Source organism: Misgurnus anguillicaudatus, chromosome 11 (genome assembly GCF_027580225.2).
Source record: "Misgurnus anguillicaudatus chromosome 11, ASM2758022v2, whole genome shotgun sequence".
In the NCBI taxonomy this organism is placed as follows: domain Eukaryota; kingdom Metazoa; phylum Chordata; class Actinopteri; order Cypriniformes; family Cobitidae; genus Misgurnus; species Misgurnus anguillicaudatus.
This window is the reverse complement of record NC_073347.2, coordinates 400,903-425,272: the sequence shown is the minus strand read 5'-3', so window position 1 is coordinate 425,272 and position 24,370 is coordinate 400,903. Positions and strand designations below refer to the sequence as shown.

At 37.2% G+C, this 24,370-nt stretch overlaps 1 protein-coding gene across 3 annotated transcripts in view; it reads left to right on the top strand.

The window, feature by feature from the left end:
- Nucleotides 1-24,370, top strand: part of wdr11 (WD repeat domain 11) — a 344,263-nt gene that overhangs the window by 21,399 nt on the left and 298,494 nt on the right. For all 3 annotated transcript variants that reach the window (XR_012371953.1, XM_073872785.1, XM_073872784.1), the window contains exons 3-6: nt 10,583-10,736; nt 14,586-14,759; nt 15,072-15,264; nt 16,474-16,639. Coding sequence is in view for 2 of the 3 variants with exons in the window: in XM_073872785.1 (XP_073728886.1) it covers nt 10,583-10,736; nt 14,586-14,759; nt 15,072-15,264; nt 16,474-16,639 (687 nt within the window). In the remaining variant the exon portion in view is untranslated. The remainder of the gene's footprint in view (nt 1-10,582; nt 10,737-14,585; nt 14,760-15,071; nt 15,265-16,473; nt 16,640-24,370) is intronic.

Here is a 24,370-nt window from a genome sequence, read left to right as displayed (position 1 = left end):
TTCCTGGAGTATTCCATGTTGGAAATTAGCTGGGGGGAATATATGGTGGTTTGTTGATTTTGTCCGATATAATTTGTATATTGACTAATGGTCTATGTTGATAACGTACTTTGAATTGTGTTATTTAACATATTTGATTTGGTTTACATTTTTTGTAAAATGGATTTATTTAAATCTATTTAAATTGTGTTTTGAGTTCTCCCCTGTGTGTGTGTAATGGACTAGTCCGGTGTGTATATAATTTCCCTCATTTGTCATTTGAAGGGTTTTTTTTGTTCAGGTTAGAACTCTTGTGTTAAGTCTGTTGTTAAGTTTGTTTGTTTATTTAGTTTATGTTAGCACAGATTTGGATTTCTTTATTCAAATTTAATTTGCTATTTTTATGGGTTTGACCTTGAAATAAACCTTCTTTGTTTGGAAAACCTGTGTTCTTTTTGCCTCTGGCTGCTTGGTCCCTTACACTATGGTTTAAAGGCATTTTACATACGTGAAAATAAATACCCCAGGCAATGTGCTTCTACATGGGAATTCCTGTAGTCTGTCATTTTCCAAATGGATGAATCCTCTGCTGTTCAATTCCTTTGTACATCTTTGTTCGTGACAAGTAACTTTTAGTAACTTTTTTTAGTCAAATACATTCCATACTGTGAAACTTAAAACATTTGTTCTGTAAAAACTTTACACATCTCTGAATGATTTTACTTTTAATTTAACAATTACATTTTTCTTTTCTTACACTGCTGTAGTTTTGTTTATGTACATTTCAGTATTTAATTTATATACTGTAAAATTACAAATTCTGTCTTAAATTCAAACAAATTGATTCAACCCGTTACATTGTTACTTCAATGTGCATAATTTATGATATTTAATAAATATTATTATACTTGATGTCAGTATGCAGTCCTTTAAATGATTTTGCAACTGCCAACTGTAAAAATGAAAAAAAGAATCTGTAGTTATTTTGCAGTCAAATAAACATTTATTTGGTGTTCACAATGGTCTTGATTTACAATAAAGCTCATGATAAAAATAACCCAGCAAAAATAACCCAAACCCAGAATATTAATCCCATAAATGGTTAAAATGACTACATGTTGGGTTTTTTCAACAACCCAACCTGCTGGGTTAAAATGTGTTACCCAACATGCTGGGTTACTTTAACCCAGCATGTGTTCTGTCCAATACTTACCCAGCGCTGGGTTGCCAATTGGGTTGTTTTTAACCCAACCATTTTTAGAGTGTTTAATGTTGTGGGCCTATTTTTCTGCTGGAGGTCCTGAACAGATACTTTGCATCATGGATTCTATGAAATACCACAAACAGATCAAAAAATCAAAACCTTACTTGGCCCTGTTAGAAATCATATAATGGGCCATGGTTGGATCTTCTTTCAGGGCAATGACCCAAAACTAACACAGAAATGAGTCACTAAGCACAAAATTAAGCTTCTGCCATGACTTTCCCAATCCCCTGAACTGAACCCTAAAGAAAATGAGTGGGATGAACTGAAGAGAAGAAGACCCAACATGGAGCTGAAATCTGAAGGATCTGGAGAGATTCTGCATGAAGGAATGGTCTCTGATCTCTTGTGAGGTTTTCTCCAAACTCATCAGGCATTATAGGTGAAGACTCAGAGCTGTTCTCTTGGGAAAAGGAGGTTGCCAAAAGTATTGAATAAAGGGTATGATTAATTGTAAGCAATGTCTATTAGAGAAAAATATTTCTCTCATAATTTCCCCCCATTTTAAATTATTATTCTCCAAAGAAAAGTTGGATTTTTTGTAGATTTTTAAAATAAAATATAAAAAGTATTAACGATCCAGATTTATTTTCACAGTCTTCTTTGGTCATATTTACAAAGGGTATGAATAATTTTGAGCACAACTGTAGTATGGTAGTAGGGGGTTTTGGATGCAGCCTTAGCTCCTAGTCCTATTGTTCCACAGTTTTTTTCACAGCTTTGTTATTGTTGTTTAGTGACCTCTAGTGGTGAATATTACATATTGAGCCTTTATGCTATGTTGCAAGGTGTATTAATTATACAAAGATGATACTAAAGCTTGAGGAAAATCTTTGACACCTCATATCTTCACCCCTTTAAACTTACTTTTAACCTTTTGAACCTTACCTAATATCGTCAAATGAATGTTTTAACCTTTTCCCTTGTATGTATTTTAAACAATTTACATATTTAACATTTAACAACTAAAGAAATTGTTTTTATTAGTGCAAGCTATACTTTTTTCTGTGCCATAGTGTCATAATTTACAGTTGCTCATGAGCAAACCTTTTACCCCAAGTATTGATCAAATGGCACATAACTGGCACCATATACACACAGACATGAATTAGGGCTGTGACAGTGGCAGTATTTTACTATAGAATATGTGTGTGGGCGCATTGGTGCATATAGGCTTTAAAGGTGCAGTGTGCTTAGCAGCTTCTAGTGGTGAGGTTGAAAATTGCAACCAACAGCTCAGTCCACTGCTCACCCCTCGCTTTTGAAATGCACAGAGAAGCTACGGTAGCCACCACTGGAAAAACATGCCATCGATGGAGACAACTTAATAAAAAAAGTTTGTCCTTTTAAGGGCTTCTGTAGAAAAATGGCGGCACAAAATGGCGACTTCCACGTAGGGGGACCCTCTCTATATGTAGATAAAAACTTCTTATTCTAAGGTATAAGACTGCACCTTTAAGGCTGATATATAATGCATACATATATTTTTAAATATAAACATGTAAATGGGGATCAGATATATGTTCATAGGTGCTGCTTTCTTTGACAGTGGGTGGGTGCCGGTGGGTCCTCGTCACAACGTTTTTCATGATTTTCACCAAAGTTTAATGCCTTCCAGAAAATGTTCTTCTTTAAATGTATAAACATACAATACCAAATGAAAGAACAGACCCTCTGCTTTCAAAAAAAAAAAAAAAACATTTCATCCTACCTTCAGTGGTTCTTTTGTAATCAGCTTTTGAATATGGATAGGTTTCTGCAAAAACACCACATTTTGAGCAAAAAGCAGAGATAATTCCATTTTTGTGACAGACTTTTCATACACTGTAAAAAATAATATGCCCCATCTACTCAATAAAATTGTGGCAACAGATTACAAGCAATATCATTAATTACATTCAACAAATCAAAATTGATTTAGATTTACTCTATAACTCCTTAATATTTACATATTCAAAAACCAAACTGCAATTTGCAATTAAAATTTTTATTAAAATTTAAACAAAAATATTGTGTATACTAGACAAAGATCTAGCAGTATACAATAAAAAATATTATGCCATATCTACTCAATAAAAGTGTGGCAACAGATTACAAGCAATATCATTAATTAAATTCCACAAATAAAAATTGTGTTAGAATCACTACATAAACTCCTTAATAGTAACCCATTCAAAAAGGTAATCTGCAATTTGCAATTAAAAATTAATTTAAATTTAAACAAAATATTGGGTATACAGGACAAAGACCTAGCACTATACAATAAATTCTATTCAATTATACTATTTTAATTTAACATCATCCATTAATATTTTTATTAGTAATGAGTATTATATCTGATTTCAGAATGACAGACAAAGATGAATCAATTCTTATTTTATTGCAGTCAAAAGAACAGGAAAGCATCTCATTTTAATGATGTATTTGTAACAGTGTACAATTCAAAAAGTATTTTACAGTCTTTAAAGAAAACCGTCCACATTTCCCGACGAAAGGTTCCATGTTTGTGTTCTGTTACATTGATTCACACCCAGAACATCAGACAGCAGTTTAGACATACTGTACTGTAATCAGTTCATAAACTTTGAAGAATCCAGCTCCAAGAAAAGTTTCTGAAACACCTGAAAAGATGCCTGGGATACTGGAGATTCAATGCATAGATCCAAGGATAAAGCATGCCCCGTGAACACCTTTAAGGCCTCAATAACAATTCCAGCATCCCTTGGGCTGCCACTCCTAGAAGATCCATTCATTACAGCCATCACAAGCTGCTCAAGTCCCTCCTCTTCATCTTTATCCTGCAACATTAAACAGCAAATATGTCTTAAAACCTTTATAAATGTATACAGCTTGAATATTGAAATAATCCACACATTAAACTTGTATATTAAAATGTTTTAAAGAAAACTGGAAGATATGTGCAATGGGTTTGTGGCTTATTAGGTATGTTTGAAATGTGCAGTAATATTGAAAACTGATAAAAAAATTCTCATTGGAATTACAAATAATATCAAAAAATGTTTGAAAAGATATATAATCTATATTTATAATTAGGGCAAATCTTTTCCCTACATTTTTTTCTGTCACACGACAGTCACATATTTATTTGTTAGCCAAGTTACTCACATGTGTATATACACACACACATACACTATATACACAATATAATATGTACAATATATTCATTTAATAATATTCCTCACCTTTTGTTGTGAATAAAGTTCTCCCTCAGCAATGTTTCACGTTGCCTGCAGGAAGCTGCAGTACGTTACAGGCCTTCATGAACACACAATTTAGATAATAGGTCGCGAAATTAATAATAATAATAAAATGTTCAATTTACATTATGTAGAAAGCTTAAACATTTTAAAAAGACAACTTATACATTTAATATCTTACTCACCTTTTGTGGAATTAAATGAATAATGTTATATTTCCCCTCAGTAATGATACTGTACTCGCGGGAAAATTCAACACAGGGCGTCGCAATTGAGCACACAATTAATTTACAGCGAAGAATAGTTTTATATTACCAATTTATTCGAATACTTTGTGGATATAGTTAACACAAAACTAAATAAACCGAAAAAGACCGCAGTAAAGTCACATTTATTTTTATAACACGAACCAAGCGAGCGAGCAAGCAGAATTTGTCATAATAGATACATACATGATACATATCTATGAGAGTTAGTGATAAGAGAACCCACCCATTCAGAGGAACAGTATGATTGGTCAGTTTTTCTGTCACCCAAAATGAGTTGCATCTGGACCACCAATCGCAGCATGCGAATCGACGAATGCATCCTAGATATGCGACCTCCTGGGTCCTAAAGCTGAAGTTACGTACAAACCCAGTTCATATTAATCCTTATTGTAATTAATATTTACAAATTACAAACAAATTATACAAAGAAACCCTGCTTATAGACTTATAAGACTAAAGATTGCCCGTTAAATTTACCCGAAATGATTTTTATCCACAGTTTAAACACTACATTGACGTCACAGCCAGCGGAGATTTTCAGAGACTGGCCGAGGTGAGGCGACGTTGACCGGTATATTTACGCGCGGAGCGCCGGCTGATTATCTGGAGCTCACATCGCCACAAAACTCGAAGGAAATGTTTAAATAGGCGATATCTTTATGAACCTACTGCAGATTCTTGTTTAAAAAACATACATTCTCGACTGAAATGCTTTCAAAACTTTGAATGTTGGCACAATAACAGAAATATTTCCCAAATCCGTCTGCTCAGCGCTCACGACCTGCAATACAACCCGGAATGGTTTTTGATTTAAAACAGCTGATTAATATTACGTTGGATTTATTCAGTATTCGCTACATGCGCAGATACACAATAAGAATAGCTAAATCCTTCACAAAAACAATACGTTGTTTTTATTCCAGTCATTTTTAAAGAATTTTAACACAAAAAAATAACAAACTACATGAAATTAATTTTATTAAATAAAGTTTACATATTCAATTTCATAAAATCTACAAGCCTGCAGAATGACTTTTTACAGTGTAGAGATCCCATTCAGAGCGATCTTTAAAACAGACACGGACATGCAGCTGCTTGCCATAGGGCAATACTTCCGGGTTTAAAAAGTTGCGGAAGGGTTGCTTAACTTAATGCATTAAGTTGCTTAACTTAATGCGTTATTCATCAACCCAGAAAAACAAAACCATCATAGTTACTCTCGATGCAGAAAAAGCTTTTGATAGGGTCAACTGGAAATTCCTGTTTTCCATATTAGGTTTGGGATTGAGGAGTCATTCATTAATTGGATTAAAATTCTGTATACATCACCTTCAGCCACTGTCATCCCCAATGGACTAACATCACACATCTTCACACTGTGTCGTGGGACAAGACAAGGATGCCCACTCTCCCCTTCATTATTCACCATTTACACTGAACCATTAGCAGCTATCCGTCAAAACAACTACATTAAAGGAATTCAAACACTAAACATGCATCATAAAATTAGTCTTTATACGCTGATGATATATTACAATATTTACAAGCCCCCCATCATCATTACAAGAAACGATTGAAGTCATTGACTCAAATATCTCTGAATACTCAATCAACTGGAATAAATCTGCCATACATTCAAACAGCTCGGATGTGACGTCCCAAACACCACCTATTCCTTTGAGCTCCAATCATATCACATACTTAGGCATTAATGTTCCCCCCAGACTGTCAGAGCGGTTTGGACTCAATTTTACTCAATTACTTAAAACAATAAATGATGACCTTCAGCGCTGGATGAATTTACCACTATCCATTATGGGCAGAATATCACTAATTAAAATGACTATACTCCCTAAATTAAACTATTTATTTACAATGACCTCAGCACTACCCACCCTCGCCTGGTTTAAATCTTTAGATTCAATCATCACTAAATTCTACTGGAAAAATAAGACCCCAAGAATCAAATTGACTACACTACAGAAACCAAAAACATAAGGAGGACTAGAAGCATCAAATTTCTACCACTACTGTTTGGCCAATCAGCTCCAAAATATATACAAATGGATCCATCCTAACCCATCAGAAAGCACATGGCTAGATGTTGAACAGTCAATTTGTAAGGACATTAACAATTCAGAATTACCCTTCTATAATCAAACAATCAAAAAGCATCACTGTTTTAAAACACCAACAATAGCCGCAGCTCTGACAGCCTGGTGGAAATTTCATCAAATCTCAAACACCCCTCTTGCACCATCTAAATACACCCCGATGTGGAATAACCCAGACTTCATAGTTAACAAGAAGCCACTAAATTTACGTACATGGGTAGATAAAGGCATCACACAACTTCAACACATCTTTATTAAAGGTGACATAGAATGATTGAACGGGGTATTTATCCTTGTTCTGTGATGTCACATGTAGACAAACATTTTTTTGTTTGGGTCTGTAATGCCTTAGAAGCTTCCTAAAGCTTGAAGCTTCCTGAAGCTTCCTCTCTCAGATAGCTCTATAGACAGTTTCAGCAGTAACAACATAAACAAGTGGCTGTCGCGGTCCGCACGTAACTTCCGGTAAACTCCGCTAATAAAAAATAACAACAAAGTACTTTAAATGTAGTTTATTTATATAACAAGCAAAACAACAACATATAGATTACCTAGGAAACCAAAACATTTGTTTTTTTTCGACGAGGCATTTGTTCAAGAGATCCGTTTAGCAACTAGTCAGACCATTAAAAAAACGAAACCGGAAGTAAGGTTCGGATCCAGACGTGTATCACATGCGTCCGATGAAACCGTCTATTAGGGTGGGGAATTTTAAACAAGTGGTTTTGCACCTATTTGGCTCCCCCTACTGGCTTAACTTGCAATTTCATTACTGATTGGCTGACTTTGCTGCCACTCAAAAATTTAGCCAATTATTTTAAAGTGGAGGGGCAGTGAGATGCCTGTGATGTCATAAGCATCAGTTTCAGATTGGGCCATTTTCTGGCTGATGTTTCTAAAAGAGGGATTTCTATGAGACTGAGATGTTTAGCATGTCTAGCACTTTTTGTATGTTTGTGAATGTGGGTAGACTACCATTATTCAACAAAGACAAGGTAAAATGTTTTTTCATTCTCTGTCCCCTTTAATAACAACCTGGCACCATTTTCCTATTTGGTCCAGAAATATGGCATTGGGAGTAATTGTTTTTTGGAATATTTACAAATCAAATCATCTATTCAATCAAAAATCGACACTCAGACAATTAATCTAGACCTCCCCCCTCCAATCTTAGAGCTAATTAATATAACCTCTCCAAAAAAAAACTACTCTCCAAAATGTATCAATTAATATCAAAGTCAGACAACACATTAAGCCTACACAATGTTAAATGGGAATCAGATTTATCTATTGCTCCCAATGCTGCTTTCTGGACACAAATCTGCAAAAATATATATTTTATGACAAAAAACGCCAACTTACAACTTATACAGTATAAAGTACTTCATAGGTTTCATCTAACTGGACGGAAATGATTTAAAATGGGTTTTAGTTCCGAAACATGCTCACATTGCACACAAACACCCCAGACACTTATTTACACGCTATTTGGCATTGCACCCCAGTTAATAAATTCTGGGAAAACATTACTGACTCACTATCCAACCTTATGGGATGTCACATCCCGCTGTCTCCATTCCTCTGTATATTAGGTGACATATCTATAATTAATCTGAACAGTATAAACATTCAATTACTTCTAGTGGCTCTAACTATCGCCAAGAAAACTATCCTCATGAACTGGAAATCAAGGAACACCATACACATTTCAACTTGGAAAAATTTACTAATAGATTACATCTCCATGGAAAACTTGTCTATCTTCACTCAAAATAAAACATCAGAATTACATCCCTCTTGGTCATCTCTCCTTAACTTCGAACAGTCTTGAATCTACTGACCCTCTTTGTGTGAAACCATCCTCAATGATACACCATCAATAGTCACACATGAATGAGGGGAGTGGGTTCAGGAAGAGATAGCAAATCTGACTGATATCAAATATATATAAAATACTTATTAGATTATATTTAAATCTCTTTCTCCCTTCCTTTTTTTTCACTGTTTCTGGTCCATTGTTGGCTATGGCGTATCAGTCCCTGCATTGTGAGACCCTGATTATTTGTGAGTGGGGGTGATGTGGGGCCAGGAACCTTGGGCTTTTGTTCTCTAGTTCGTCCTCTTGATTTCTTGTCTCCGGCTGACTCATCAAATGTCTCGCTGTTTTAATGCATCACAAAACCACCTATAAAAATAAAACACACATAGGGTGAGGGGTGGGCGTGGGGGCCTCGGATTTACACCGGGTTGATTCCATGCTGCACGCCTTGCTTTTTTAATGCATTGCACACTAGTTGGCACAAACAAATGATTGAGTATAATGATGAAAGGAAAAAAACAACACAGACAGGGTAAGCGGGGGCATGTGTGTGGGTCAGCCTGGGGATGGATTTTGGGGCCCTGGGCCCCGCGGCACATGACCGAGATAGTTTGTTAGAACATGACATTGGCAGGGGTCTTTCCTATGCCATGGCCATTAGGGGGGTCAGAGGCAGTTTTATAACACCTTATTATTAATATCTGCATTAATATTATCATTAATATACCATTATTAATACCATTGTCAATACTATCATTATTAAAATTATTACTACTCATCATCCCTATTACAACTACTATTATCATTAATATTATTGATATTATATTAAGATTACCATTATCAATATTACTATTATTATTATTGTTATTATTTTTTTTAATTAGTATTATTATAGGTATTACTACTACTATTACTTATTACATATATGATTTTTTTATCTTCTTCCTGATCCTTCACTCTCCCCCTAAGTCCGGATGAAATTAGTATTTTTGTTAATTTGTTTATCATTACTATTATTGCTATCTGTCATTTCATATTAATATAATTTTTCATTATAATTATTGTTAATAATATTCCTATTATTATTATTATTATTATTATTATTATTATTATTATTATTATTATTATTATTATTATTATTATTATGATTATGATTATTATTGCTATTATCACCCTCCTTATCTTACTGGTTGTTATGTATGTTTTGTGGATCTATGTATTTGTATTTTGCATTTCACTTCTAATCTGTAAATATTGTAATTGTCTGTTTGCAAAAAAAAAGAAAAAAAGAAAGAAAAAGAAAAAAGAAAGAAAGCAACGAAAGACGCTCTGAAGCGCCCACACGCTTTGAAAATTAGGAAAGTGGCATGGTCAAGATTTCTGCGTGGTTTTAGACGCGAAATGTGAAGCAAATGAGCATATGTGCTTTGCCATTTTGATGGTTGCCCGAGACCAGCCCCGGAGCACCCACACGATCGGCGCTTATGTGCTTGCTGTAGCACTTCCATCCATAAAACAACACTTGGTTCAAGTCAGAAATCTTGAAGACATCTTGCTGAGCGAGATTGTAATTTATATTTTTCATAGTTTGTGACGTGCACACCATTGCGGGTCTCACTTTCACCTGCCAGACAATAAAAAAGCAAAACAGTTTCATAGACTTGCATTCAAAGAGGGGCCAGAGCCATATCTAAATATCAGAATATCACAGAGTTCTTTTGATTTGAGACAATATGCGAAACACCATAGAAACAGCTTGAAATAAACTGAAAATCACTGTCCGGGTAACCAACCATATCAATGACAAAGCATACATAATAATCACTCATGACATGCAAGTGATTTTTGCATGGGCCCGCATTTCTTTAGAGAAAACTGAAATCTAGGTTTATTGTTGTGTCCTGTATCTTCTCCACTAGGTAAAATGGTCCAGAGAAAACTACCATCACAGTCTTGGCTCACCCTACTCTCTGCGTCTGGCGTCTGCAGATGCTGCAGGAAAGATCATAGTCTGGGATGTGGTGAGCGGTATGGCACACTGTGAGATCCAGGAGCATTCCAAGCCAATTCAGGGTCAGAATCTGTCCTGCTTCTAACTTAATTGTATTTCTGTAGCGCTTTTCACAATATGTACTGTTGTTAAGCAGCTTTAGAAGCAATGTTTCCGGACAAAACCAGGATCTAGAAAAAGTTAAAAATTATGTATCAAAATAATCATAAAATCAGTAATCAAATAATTAACATTTGTTGTGGGTTTGCTTCGCAATGTTTTAGCCCCAAAGCCTTGGTCGTTTGAATAGTGTGATTGCTCTCTAGCATGCCCGGGAGCATTTTATCTAAAACATTGTTTAAAAAACTAATACCTTCTGAATGGGGCTGTTGTCACCCAAAATAATGGCAGAGTATGAGTTCTGATGCGTTCCCCTCCAGAATATAATCGCTCCTGATCATCAGTTGTTTATAAACAAATGTCTGATATTGGTAAAAATTGCTTTCATCTGCCAATACCGATATGCATCTAGTCATATATCAGTAGTTCCATTATTGTCGTCCACTCGACGTTGTGTTGATGAGGTCAGTATGGGGTGTCGTCTTTGGAGCCAATCTGGTCTGACTTGTATATAAAACACCAATGAAATTGTCTCCACCCACGCTACATGTACAAAATTGCACCATTCACTCCCTATTGTTCTTCGGAGCTCCCTGGTTTGGTTTCTCTTTCAGTAGTTTACTGTTGGCTTGACGGCGTGGCAGTGGATTTGTCTTGCAAACATTCCATGGGCACTTTAGCAGAATGTTAGAGCATTGTCTAAAAGAGCAATTTCCACTCAGAATAAACATCATTTTAAGGACGTCTTTTTCATCTCTGTGCTTCTTGGACTGGTAGATTTCTCTCCCCCGCTAATGGGCACATTCACTCTCTCAACTCTCTGGGACACCAGTATGCTGAAGCTGCATTTGTAACCTGCTCTCATTAGCCTCTTTCACACAGTAATTCTGGTAAATTACCATGAATTTACCAGAATGAATTTACCAGTAAATACAAAAATGTGCTGTTCACACACGCAGTGCCATTCCGTCTTTTTACCAGTAAGACATCATTCACACATCAGTATCAAAATACCGGTAAACTTGGAGAGAAAGCAGAAGTTACCTGTTGCGCGCGGCCGGCGAGCTCAGTGTTGTATTTGTAAGCAATGGAAGGTTATCAACTCTCCGTGTTTAGTTGTTTTCACATCTTTTAAACAACTTCGGTGAAGAAATGTGGATGTTAACTTCAGGTGTGCTCGACTTTTAAGCAGCCTGTGTATAGAAACGTCCGTAACATTGCGGGGGTAAACGAGTCATCTGTATAAAAACATTCTGATTGGCCCGATCTGTCAGCGCGGTCTGACGTCGTCCGTTCTATATGCCGGTAATCCTATATTTTTCGTTCACACATAGCGCTTACCGGTAAATTACTGGTAATCTTACAACCTGTCTTACTGGTAAATTGGCAGCACTGATTTACCGGAAAGGTTCTGTTCACACATGACCTGTTTACTGCAATTTTCCAGTAAATTACCAGTAAAGACTGTATGTGTGAAAGGGACTATTGTCTATTTAAAACAGAGTTGGTGAATTCTTCAGGTTAAATCACTGCCCCTGTTCTGGGCACAATGGAGGATGAGTTATGTGTTGCAGCATCTGAGGGCGATTTTTTTTTGCTATCTGAAATGAACCTATAAAGCTCCTGTTTTTCAGCGGTTGTGTCCCTGGTGAACCCAACACTAAGATGACAGGTGTGTGTGTTTTGAAGAATATTAGGTAGCTGAAGAATATTAGTTTGCATTGCTTGCACTGCTTTTGCCTATATGTCCTGAGCTTTATGAGTGGTTTTCGGTGCCGGCCGTGGCATTAAGCCACGACCCGTCCCACTACCGTTCCTCTCTGAACTACACAGGGAACTTACTTATCTCAAAAGGTACCATTTGGTGCCATTTGGGGTTGTGATTTCGGTCTTCCTCACCTCCCTTGATAACGTGGCAGCAAAGGTATGTCGTGGTACCCCAGGTAAGCAAAGATTGTAAGTTATTCTGGACTTGTGTCGAGTGCTTGCTTGGCTATGGGTGAAGCTTCCTCCGCCCTGCATGCCATGGTCATCCTGCAATGGACCAAATAACACGTTAAAATATTTGCACAAGAGTAGGTCAGACTCAGAGATATTTCAAGAACTTTGTGCTGTCGTTGACCTCGCCCTTCGGTGATGAACATGACAGCGCACCCTTTGGGTCGAACGATGTCCACTATTGTGGTCCAAGAGAGACATCTCTGGCTTTATCTTGCGCAGATGCAGCTCGCAAATAAGGCTAAGAACTTCAGAATTTCTGATCAGCTCTATTGTTTGTTATTGGAGGACAGCAGATGGGGAATGCTGTCTCCAGACAGAGGTTGGCACACTGGATCGTGGACACCATCATTTTGGTGTAATGATCTCAAGAGCTGCTGTGTCCATTAAAGTGAAGACTCACTCTACTAGAGGTGTTGCCCCCTTTTGAACACTGGCACAAGGCGCCACTCTAACAGACATCTGTAGAGCTGCAAGTTGGGTGACGCCTGATAGGTTTTGCACGATTTTACAATCTTCCTTAACACCCTCTCCTCTTCTTAGGAGAGTAGGGTCTTATGCCAACATGTCCTTTCGGATAATTGGGTTGGTACCTTTCCATCATTGTCTTTCCGAGACAGACTAAGCGGAGCAGTCTTTATTGGTTCATTATTTTTGTCTGAATTATGCCAGTACTGTGATTTTATATCCAGTCATTTTTCTCCACTATCTCGCATAAATAGTGTTTAGGTATACCCGCCTCAGTGTCTCCTTCATGTTGTAATTTCTTGACACATTTTTGACATGTGTTCTCCCCAACAGCTGAGACCATTGTCTATCTCCATACCTGCTCCCCCAGTGGGTGAAGTATGGTCTCCGTAGTGCCCCTTTTTTCTATATCCCTTTTTTGTCACATTCCCAGTATACTTCAGTACCCTGTTCCTAAGTCAATACTATATGCTGTAAAGACCCGCTGGTGTTACTGTTGAGGGGTCTGCTCTTCCTCCTCAGATGAGGGCCGTTAGTCATTGTACCTGCCTATGCTTGCTTTATGGACGTCAAGACATGGATCAAAGTTGTGGCGTTTCACATAGGCACCCCATACTGTCCTCATCGACACAACGTTGAGTGGACGTCAGAAAGGGAACGTCTCGGTTACGTTTGTAACCACAATTCCCTGATGGAGGGAACGAGACGCTGTGTCCTCCTTGTCACAATGCTGCTCCACTCGTCTGACGTGGGCCGTATTGAGCTCATTAGACACGAGCAGTGAATTGCGTTTGCCGCCTCGCCGTTCTATACACGCAAGCGTGGGTGGAGACTGGTATGCAAATACCATTCACACAACTTCATTGGCGTTTTACACACAAGTCAGACCAGATTGGCTCTCAAGAGCACACCCCATACTGTTGTCATCGACATTAATGAATGATCAAAATGATTAACAGTGCAGATGTATTTTCACAAACTTAATTGAGCATATTAACCAGGGGTGCCAATAATCCTGAGCATAACTGTTCATTAAGTTAATACTAGTGTATAGTTTGGAATTGGATTATTACTTACAAAATTAAATACCTCCATGTACTCTATCCTAGACTATGTTCGTAATATAGTTTGAAATGAAGTACGACTTATTACATGATTTGGATAAGAAATAAACTCCATATCATGGCTCCATATTTAGCCATCCTAAAGTATAATTAAAAAACAGCTACGCTTAGTTGTTCTTTGTTTTTCTGTGTTTTCATATTATATATGTGTTTTCATATATAATATCTAAAAATTGTTCACTAAATATATAAATATCTCTTTACATGGGAATGTTGTATCAGATATGGACTGGCTGTGGGCTCAGGATGCATCACGTGATCTTTTGCTGGCTGTCCACCCTCCCAACTTCATTGTTTTGTGGAACGGTGATACTGGCACCAAGCTTTGGAAGAAGAGCTATGCTGAGAATATTCTGTCTTTCTCCTTTGACCCATTTGACCCTTCTAATCTGGCATGTGTGTATTAAGTTGATTTAAGTGGTGTTGTAAGAAAAATCTTTTTTAAAATTTAAGATTTTTTTAAATGAATACCGGTAAATCAAACTGACACTCTAGTTATAGTAATATACAGCTGTATAGTATTTCTCTAAACATTTATTTAAAATGTTGGGTACTAATAAATAAATAAAAAGTATTTATTTATAACCCACTTCTCAAAGTGCTACAACTCTTTGTAGTGAAAACAAATCAGTTAATAAGTTTTTAAATTGTAGAGGCATGCTGCTAACTATTTTTCTTTTGTTTATTCTCCTTGTCATCTTTGACCAGTGCTGACCAGTGAGGGTATAGTGTTTATCACAGATTTCTCTCACTCAAAACCACCAGGCAGTGGAGGTAAGAAGGTCTACATTGCCAGCCCTCATTCAAGCCCCGCCCACAGCAAACCTGCTGCTACTCAACCCACAGGTGCAAAGAAAGCTCTCAATAAGGTCAAAGTGCTAATCACCAATGAGAAACCTACGTAAGTTCTGTCTTGTGCCTCAGACCACCATAATACTGCATTTCTTTTCAGCGCAGCAGATTAAATGAATTGTACTACATCTTCTGCCATAACCATTATAGATTTTAAAGTAGTGTATCAGTTTTTGTTATTTATTATTTATTTGATGTGCTTTCCACATTTGCATTTAGTTTATCCTAAGCGACTTACAGAAAGGAAACAATAATATGAGAAGCACTATACAAAGTTATTTTGAGCTTCATTCCTTTAAAATAATAATGTAGGTAAATGAATGGCAGAATGTTTTTTCACCCTTTTGTCATGGTAGCACAAGGTGATTTGCTGACCACAAAGTTCTGGATGACTTTGAAAGTTAGAATGGAACTTTAAAAACCAAAAATTTTTGTAGCAAAGAATGTTAATTAAATATTTCTAAGTCTGGTTCCAGCCTTATAAAACAGATAAATGCTGCTTGGGCTAGGGCAAAGAAATCAAACAACTCTTTTTTTTTCATTAAAGCTCCCATAACACACACTGTTTCCGCTTATCTCATGTTAATCTTGAGTACCTATAGAGTAGTATTACATCCTTTATATCTCCGAAGAGTCTTTAATTAAGATTTATTAAAAAACATTATATGCACTTACACACCGATGTCCAACATAACACAGAAGTCTTTCTTACCGCCTGCAACTCATGACCCGGTTGGGACTTTTCAACAAAATCCAGCTTTAAACAAACACACACGCCAAACTCTGCTGCTACCCCGAATAAACAAACTACATCCATTGTTTCCATAAGGCTGGCATACTCCTTACATCCAAACACACACTTCTTCTTTCATGCCATTGTTGAGTGTTGGTATAAAACAAAGCTGTTTTGTGAAGGGATGCCTGTGACTTCTTGCGTCCTTGTTCTCGCTCTCTCGCTGATTGACGTGTGGCAGGCTTTTCCTGGGGAAGTGCCCATAAAAAGAAATAATATGTAAGGTCTATCCATGTTACGCAAGATGTCCCCGTGTTCGAAAAACTTTCCAAAACACGTATGGACCCTGACGTACGAACCCTGGCATCCGGCACAGAAATACTCTTACACATCCAAGTGTTTTTTTGACACTTTGCCTGTGTTTAGGATGAGATATCCAACTCTTAAATTGTGTTAATAAGCTAGAATGCACGAAATACTGTTTAACCCCTCCCTTTAATGGAATCTATCTGTGTGTGTGTTCAGGGCTGAAGCTGTAACTCTTAATGACTGTCTCCAGTTGTCATATCTGCCATCCAAGAGGAACCACATGTTGCTGCTTTACTCCAGAGAGATCCTCATCCTAGACCTGGAGCTCAGCCAGACCGTGGGAGTGGTGGCAATCGAGCGCTCTGGTGTGCCCTTTATACAGGTATGTATAGGGTAGGGCAAATCAGAATGCCTATTAATTTCATTCAGGTTGTAAGTTTTTTTTGTTTTGTTTAGTAAGTCATTTGCAGTATGATTTAATTGTCTAAACATTGTGAATCTGTGTTGTTGTTAAGAGTTTGCTTCATTATTTCAGCATCCCAGCAATCCCTAATCTTTGCCTTAACCAGTAGCAAAGAAGAGTCGTTGTCAAACATGTTTCCAAATAATGACTCAAGCATGATTTTTGTGTAGTGACCATGATTTTTGATGGCCGATTCTGATTGATTTTTTTAAAAGCAAATGGGCAGATTTTTTCTTTAAGCAACAGACTAGAAAGAATGAAACAGTAAATAAACAAGATGTTTATTGCTTTGGAAGAGGGAGTCGGGCCGAGTACCAAAACACACTTGTAGCCATTCATCAGTAAGGGGCATGTCTACTAACCGAAATCGTTGCATGGGTTGAATATGTGCGGGCGGGTCTTTTAAAAGAAGGTCCAGTTTCTATCGGGGTAGGGGCATGTTTGTTTAGGTGATTTCAAATGTCAACATTGGCTAGGCTAGGCTTGTTGCTAATAGTCGGTATAACCGGTCATACACGGTGCTTAAGCCTCTTGCAGGTTAGATCACTTGCCCACCGCATCACGGGCTTCCACCGTTGTTTTGATTTTTTTCTTGTAATTAAATCATTTAGTTTCATTAGAGAGAGCTAACACTGAATGTGTGAATTCAGCAGAGCTGAACACACATCACGTCACAGAGCAGCAGGTGTCATATTTTATTTATTCCTTTCAGAGTGTGCGAGGCAAGCTCACGGACCAGAAACCCAGAAAACATTAAAAATAGCAACTCTGCAACTTTGTTTCGTTAAACCTCTCTCTGCAAAGCATGTGAAAAAATAGTTCAGATTTCGCCTGCCTCATGCTGTAGCATCATATTATAATGATACTGCCCCTTCATCTGGACTATCCAACCACAATGCGGCCATTTAGTGCAGAGACAGAGAGATAGAATGACTGAAAGCACAACGTGTCTATATTCCCTCAAACACATACAGTACAATCTTATAACTTGTAGTTTTAATTGTCTTTCTAAAGGTTAAAGATGAGGATTATCTTAGTGCGAGAGCGAAAAGGCAAGCACTTTGTGTTTCAAGGTGGGAGCCTCAGAAAACTGCAAAGAGAACTGAAAATATAGCTGCAAGCAGCGATGGCGGGCCCTCGCACGTTTTTTTACCGCTACACGGTGCCTCCGAGAAAACGATGCACGGTGGGCAAGTGCATCAAGTGGGTTAATATCGGTGGACAATTTTATATTGTTACTGACTAGTGTTGTCAAAATTATCGATATTTCGATACATATCGATACTGACATTTTAAAACGATTCCAATACTCATGTCCCGCGAAATCGATACTCCGAGACGAGCTGCGAGTTGTTTTTTATGTAACTCTGCAAACAACAGCTGCGCGTTCTCGCTCTCTCTCTTTTTCTTTTAAACGGCGCCGCACACACAGTGCACGTGTATGCAGTGCCCCGCCTCCTCTCCTCATCTCGTTCGCTCTCGTTTAACAGTACAAGAAAGCCAAGTGCTGTGTGGAGGTTTTTTCGGATGCGAGTCAAATAAACATGCAAACCCGAAGGACACAAGTGAAGTAAGCCAAATATGCGTTGCTACAGAGCCGCGTGCTAACGGCGCTAGCAAAGCACTTAAGGACCGACACGCCGACGAGACATTGCTAATCATCACTAAGTATTTATTCTTGTCTTACCAAATTGTTATTGATATGCGTTTTGTCACGTTTGTTTGTTTTTTGCCTGTAATAATCCAAGTTAATACAATCGCCTCACAGTTATCAGACTTAGGAAATTAGACAGCATTTTAGCTGACAAGAAAATACTTTTACTGGTAAAAAGTAAATGAACCCAGATACTGTTGTGCTTTAAGTTCACAAAAACACGTCATTTATTAACCATCATGTCGTTCAGTGAGGTATATTTTCACATTTACACTATTATCTGTTTATCATATAAATGTTAATGTATTAACATTAAAAAACAAAAAGCAATGCATTTGTTTAAGTACTTTTTTATCTTTTTTTACTATGCTAATGCTCACTAGAGAAAAAATGCTGCTAAAATTATTTATTTTTTACCTTGAATGCCATTGCTCTAATTTATTCTTTAAATTTTGATATATTTTATATTTTGCTTAAATGTTTAATATATATGCTGTTCATATATTCATTTATTACTGTGTTATATGATTAGAATGTTGTCCCGTTTTTAATATAAAGCACAGCAATGAGATTTGAGAGTGTTTCTCCCTTTTCAGAAAAAGTATCGAAAAAGTATCGGAATCGAAACCATTGACATAGTATCGGTATCGAACCAATAATTTTGGTAACGTGACAACACTATTACTGACCCATTTGGGGACTGTAGGTAAAATAAACCCCACATTTTAGACAAACGGGGGCACTAGTGAGCCACTACATAGACACGCCTTTATCTAACGTTTTTGCCAAAACTTAACAGCCGACAACTCTGATGTGTTTGCCCAAATTTAAAGTTAATCTAAGCACGTCAAGAGCCTTAAATATGCCTGAAATAAAAGTAAAGTTTGACGCGTTGCCATGGGAACAGAGTTCGAGATGTCAAAAATTCCTTCGCAGTTTAGCGTCTACCATATCTCAACATCATGTTGACCACTTTTGGTGTCAATCGCATGAATCCCATACGAGGAGTATTTAAAAGTTCACAGCATGTCAGTTTTTAATATGTCTATAAAATGAAAGTAAAGTTTGACACGTTGCCATGGGAACAACGTTCGAGATATCAAAAATCCCTTCGCAATTTATCATCTACAATGTCTCAACATCATGTTGACCACTTTTGGTATCAATCGCATTAATATTCTAGAAGGAATATTTAAAAGAACATCGCATGCAACTGTCAAAAAAATCCACCTTTGTGACTGACACTCTTCCTGGCGCCTGGTGGTGGCGCTATACCCGGGAGTCACAATAGGCACATCAATGCGATCAGAATCTTCAGACGAACAAACACCCCACGTGTCTTCACAATAACAAATTTTTTGCCTTAGATATTAGACACTTCCTGTTTCTCTGATTTTGCCATGACTTTGTCGCTTCGCCATGGCAGAACCGTTCGAGATATCAAAAATCCCTTCGCAATTTAGCAAGTCCAATGTCTCGACATCATGATCAACACGTTTGGTGTCAATCCCATGTATTTCCTCGGAGGAGTATTCAAAAGTTCATGCATTTTTTAAACAATCCAAAATGGCCGACTTCCTGTTGGGCGGAGATAAAAGGTTAGAGTGGGAAAGTTGTTCGGGTCGATGAGATCTATATGCGTACCAACTTTCGTACATGTGTGAACATTTTTGCCCGTTCTGTGCCCCAATGTTTGTTTTTGCATTACAGGGGGCGCTACAGAGCTCCCTTGGCACGCCCGTGGTCCAGCCTTTGCCCGGACCTGATGGCCGACGACTGTCATGTCTGTGCCAAATTTCAAGAGTTTTCAAGTATGTTAAGGCACCAAAAGTGCCCAAAAGTGTTAAAATCCGAGCAAAAACAATAGGGCTTCGCACCTTTCGGTGCAGGCCATTATGGACTGCTCCTCGGTGCTCGGGCCCTAATAATAATCCGAGCAAAAACAATAGGGCTTCGCACCTTTCGGTGCTCGGGCCCTTCTGCCATTCTGGCCTGCTCCTCGGTGCTCGGGCCCTAATGAGACGGTCTAACCTTCGGAGGCTAGGTAGGTACCTACCGGAAGGTAGTTAATTACGTTAATAAAATTTTAAATATGGATATTTCTATAACAATACCGCACGGATTACCCTCAGAAGACCTTTGTTTATCATCCTGGAGCTGTTTGGATTTACTTTGTGAAGGATGAACGCACTTTTTTTGGACTTGAAGGTCGTGGACCCCGTAACTTCAGATTTAATCAACTGAAAGATCTAAAACTTTTTCTAAAATACCCGAAAATATGTTTGTCTGAAAAACGATGGACATATGCAACTCGGACAGCTTGGGGGTGAGTAAATCATGGGTTTAATATCATTTTTGGCCGAACTATCCCTTTAATGTCCATTAAAATGAGAAAAATCTTGCAATGTTTTCCTCAAAAAACATAATTTCTTCTCGACTGAACAAAGAAAGACATCAACATTTTGGATGACATGGTGGTAAGTAAATTATCTGGATTTTTCTTTTAAGAAAATAGACTATTCCTTTATTAACTCTTTTAATATCAAGCAAGTCCTGCAATTTATTTTTACATTTCTGCATGCTTTAAAAAGGGAAACCAAAATACGCGGATGAAGACCTGTCTTTGCATTAGATCATTTATCAGGACTTGACATTAACTTTTTGAGCAACTTGTCCTTCGGACAAGTAAATTTGTGTTTCACTTGTCCATGCACATAAGTCACTTGTCCGGGTAAAGATTTATAATGTATTTTTTGTGTTTTGCTAATCAGTGGCGGAGCCAGGGATTTTTCATAGGGGTGGCCAGGCAGGGGCCAGCAGTTACTCTGGTGGCACATAAAATCTCTATCATCCATCCTTAAAATACTTTTAAGTATTATAGGTATGTTAATAAGAATAATGTATAACATACAATTGCTACAATACTTGAATTTTAATTTAAATTAATTAAGATTAACATAAAATTTATAGTCATAATTCAACCTCATGTTTTTTTAAACATTTAATCAAATAAAACTTTTGAAATTTACTTTGAAACCAGGATTTATATCTCCCATTGCTGAAAATACTATAGAGACCAGAAAATCATGTGAATTTAGGCCACTGAAATGTATTTTACTAAGATTCATTTGGCTGCTTCTTGCTACTCTTTCTGAAGAATGATGCTATATCTGCTGCCTTTCTCTTAATTTTTCCCACATTTTAATGATTGTAGAAAAGTGTCACCTTTAATAAATGGACTAATCCGGTCACCCCTGTAATTAAGTGCGAAATGGACTCTGCGCAGTGTCGGAGATTAGAGCAGGTGAATGATAACTGGAAAGGAGATCGGCTGAATAGTGTAAATAATTATCGTTTAAAAAAGCAGGATTAATTCAAATCAAAGGAGGTTTTGTGGACTGTGCGTGCATTATGCTAACCACACATCTATGCACATTTAATAATCAACATTTAATTCAACGATTTGAATAGCCTACTTTGAGTGAGACATACTTGTTCTAACCGGACAAACTGTAGCCTTCAACCAAACCCGGACTAGCAATTAAAGCAAAATAATAGAAGATTTTTCAATGATTGTCTGACATTAAAACACTAAAGCATTACCATGTTTTAAAACTTATTAGAATAAATGTATCTAGATTATCTGTTATATATATAAAATCAATCTTAAACCTAGTATTGACGCTGTAATGTTCGTGTGGGATTTTTAATGAACAGTGACGAACTCTGTCAGATTCAAATCAGCTGTCACGCAGCGCACACACTCACATGTTTGGCGATCAGGTTTAATGCGCGCACAGCTTGTTTAGTAACAATAACAGTACATGTTAATGTGTGTGTCGGCGTGCTGCACTCTCTATTCAATATTCCGCTCGGTGTTTGCGCTGCGCGTTCTGCTCTGTCGTTAACGGCACATAACGTGAAGTAACATTGATTGAAATTTAACTTGTCCAGTCGGACAACTAATTTTCTCTTACACTTGTCCTACAAAAAATCCACTTGTCCCAGACAAGCGGACAAGCCTTAATGTCGAGCCCTGATTTATGACGGTTCACCTCTCAGAAAACGTACAAATAAATCATTTTAGATCTTTAATGACTATTTAGACTTTAGAGCATTGGATTTGCTAGACGAGAGCTTAATGTTCTTATTTTTATGAAAACCTCTGACTCATTTAGACAGCACGCGTCAAAGTAAGGCTGCGTCCTAATATATTCAACTATAGGTTGGACCAAGGGCATTGCGTTAATCACGTTAATAAAATGAGTGGCGTTAAAATAAATGTGTGTTAACGTGTTATTAACGCGTTAATTTTGAAAGCCCTAATCTTAATATCAAGGATACTTCCTTGGCAGGACTGGTCCTTCAAATTCACTTCTTTCAGAGGCTAGACAATGCTCCTCTTTATCATGTAAATGGAACAGGCTAGGAAGTGCACGTCATTGCGTCATTACGTCAGTGCAAAGGTGTGCTTTCGGCGCTGCGCACATAGTATTGTGGGTGATTTGAGAGCACGAAGAGCGCGAACGCTACACATATGCATCCTTTCCTGTATATGGGATATTTTTTGAAAGAAGGATTTAGTCCGTGGTTGAAATTCCGAGGATCCTCGACATTGGAACAGTCCTTCGACGGATGTCGATCACGTAGCATCTTTAAAATTCTGGTTTCCTAGGATCATTTCTTGACATTGAGAAAAACCTCTTGTGTCTGCAGCACTTGAGCTTTTGAGACTTCGCCCACCTAAGCTGCAAGCACCAGCTCATTTAGATTTAAAGGGATACACACAAAAACTGTGCATTTTGCTCACACCCATAAAGTGCCTATTTTGACAAGCTACAATAAAAGATCTATATGGTATTATTAATTAATAACAAATATACATACATAAAAAACTCTAAATCACTCTCTGACAGTAGACGGTGCTTAAAATTAGGCTTTGTAAGAGGGGTCACACACCAGGTTAGAAACGTAGCACCAAATGACGTAGCAGTGTTTGTATTATTTATTCACAAATTCTCTACCTTAATTTCTCCCGCAGATCGCCTTTCATTTTTTTATTTCTCCGTTTGTTTTGTTGTTGTGGCTGGCAGCGGGAGCTTCTTGGCGCTTTTGTGACGTGATGCCAAAGGTTTGGTGATATCAAGTTAAGTTGCGGAAGTTACATGGCGGAAGTTACGTTGCCGCTTATGCCTACGTAATTTAACCTTATCAAAAAACGTAGTAAAATATATAAAAATATATGAAGCATTTGGTTCCAAAACGCAATAAATCCATTTTGACAAATTTCGGTAAAAAACGAAATTTTCTATATCAAGAAAGTGACAAGATGAAAACCACTATTTTCTGTTACAACATTTCACATAGCATCTTTAGGTTATAAAAACATAAAAAAATTCAAATCCATAACTTGATTTTCAAATATTTATTATAAAAACGAATTATTTTTTCCACAAAATGCAATAAATCCAAGACAAGTTTTTTTCCAAAATGCTATAAATCTATTCAATCAATATAAATGTGCATTCATCTTTGCCATTTTATATTCATTCAGTTGACTATTGGTACACACTGATAAAAAATTTACATTAATGGCATTAATCAAAACACTTACGTTGTTATACTAATGACACTGTCATTTCTGCGGTTATACTTGATGCCGTCGCTTAACATTTTTCCAAGCGATCCACTGTAAAATGTTTTGGTCCTGCTCGATTTTCGTTGACTTTGAGTAAAATAATGTAAAGTTTTTCATAAGATCCCCTCGGGTCAATGTGTTAGAATCACATAAACTTTACAGATGCTGTCGGGAGAACAAGCACCCGTCTCCCGAGTGCCTTAAGTTATTGGATGTTGATGACTTAAAATCTTTCCCGTCACAGAAAACAACCACAGGTTTATTAATGCCAATAAAGTATTATTATTTATATATATTATTTTGTTTGTTTGTTGATCACGAAGTACAAAGTAGATCAGGAAAAGTAGGATTCCGTGTA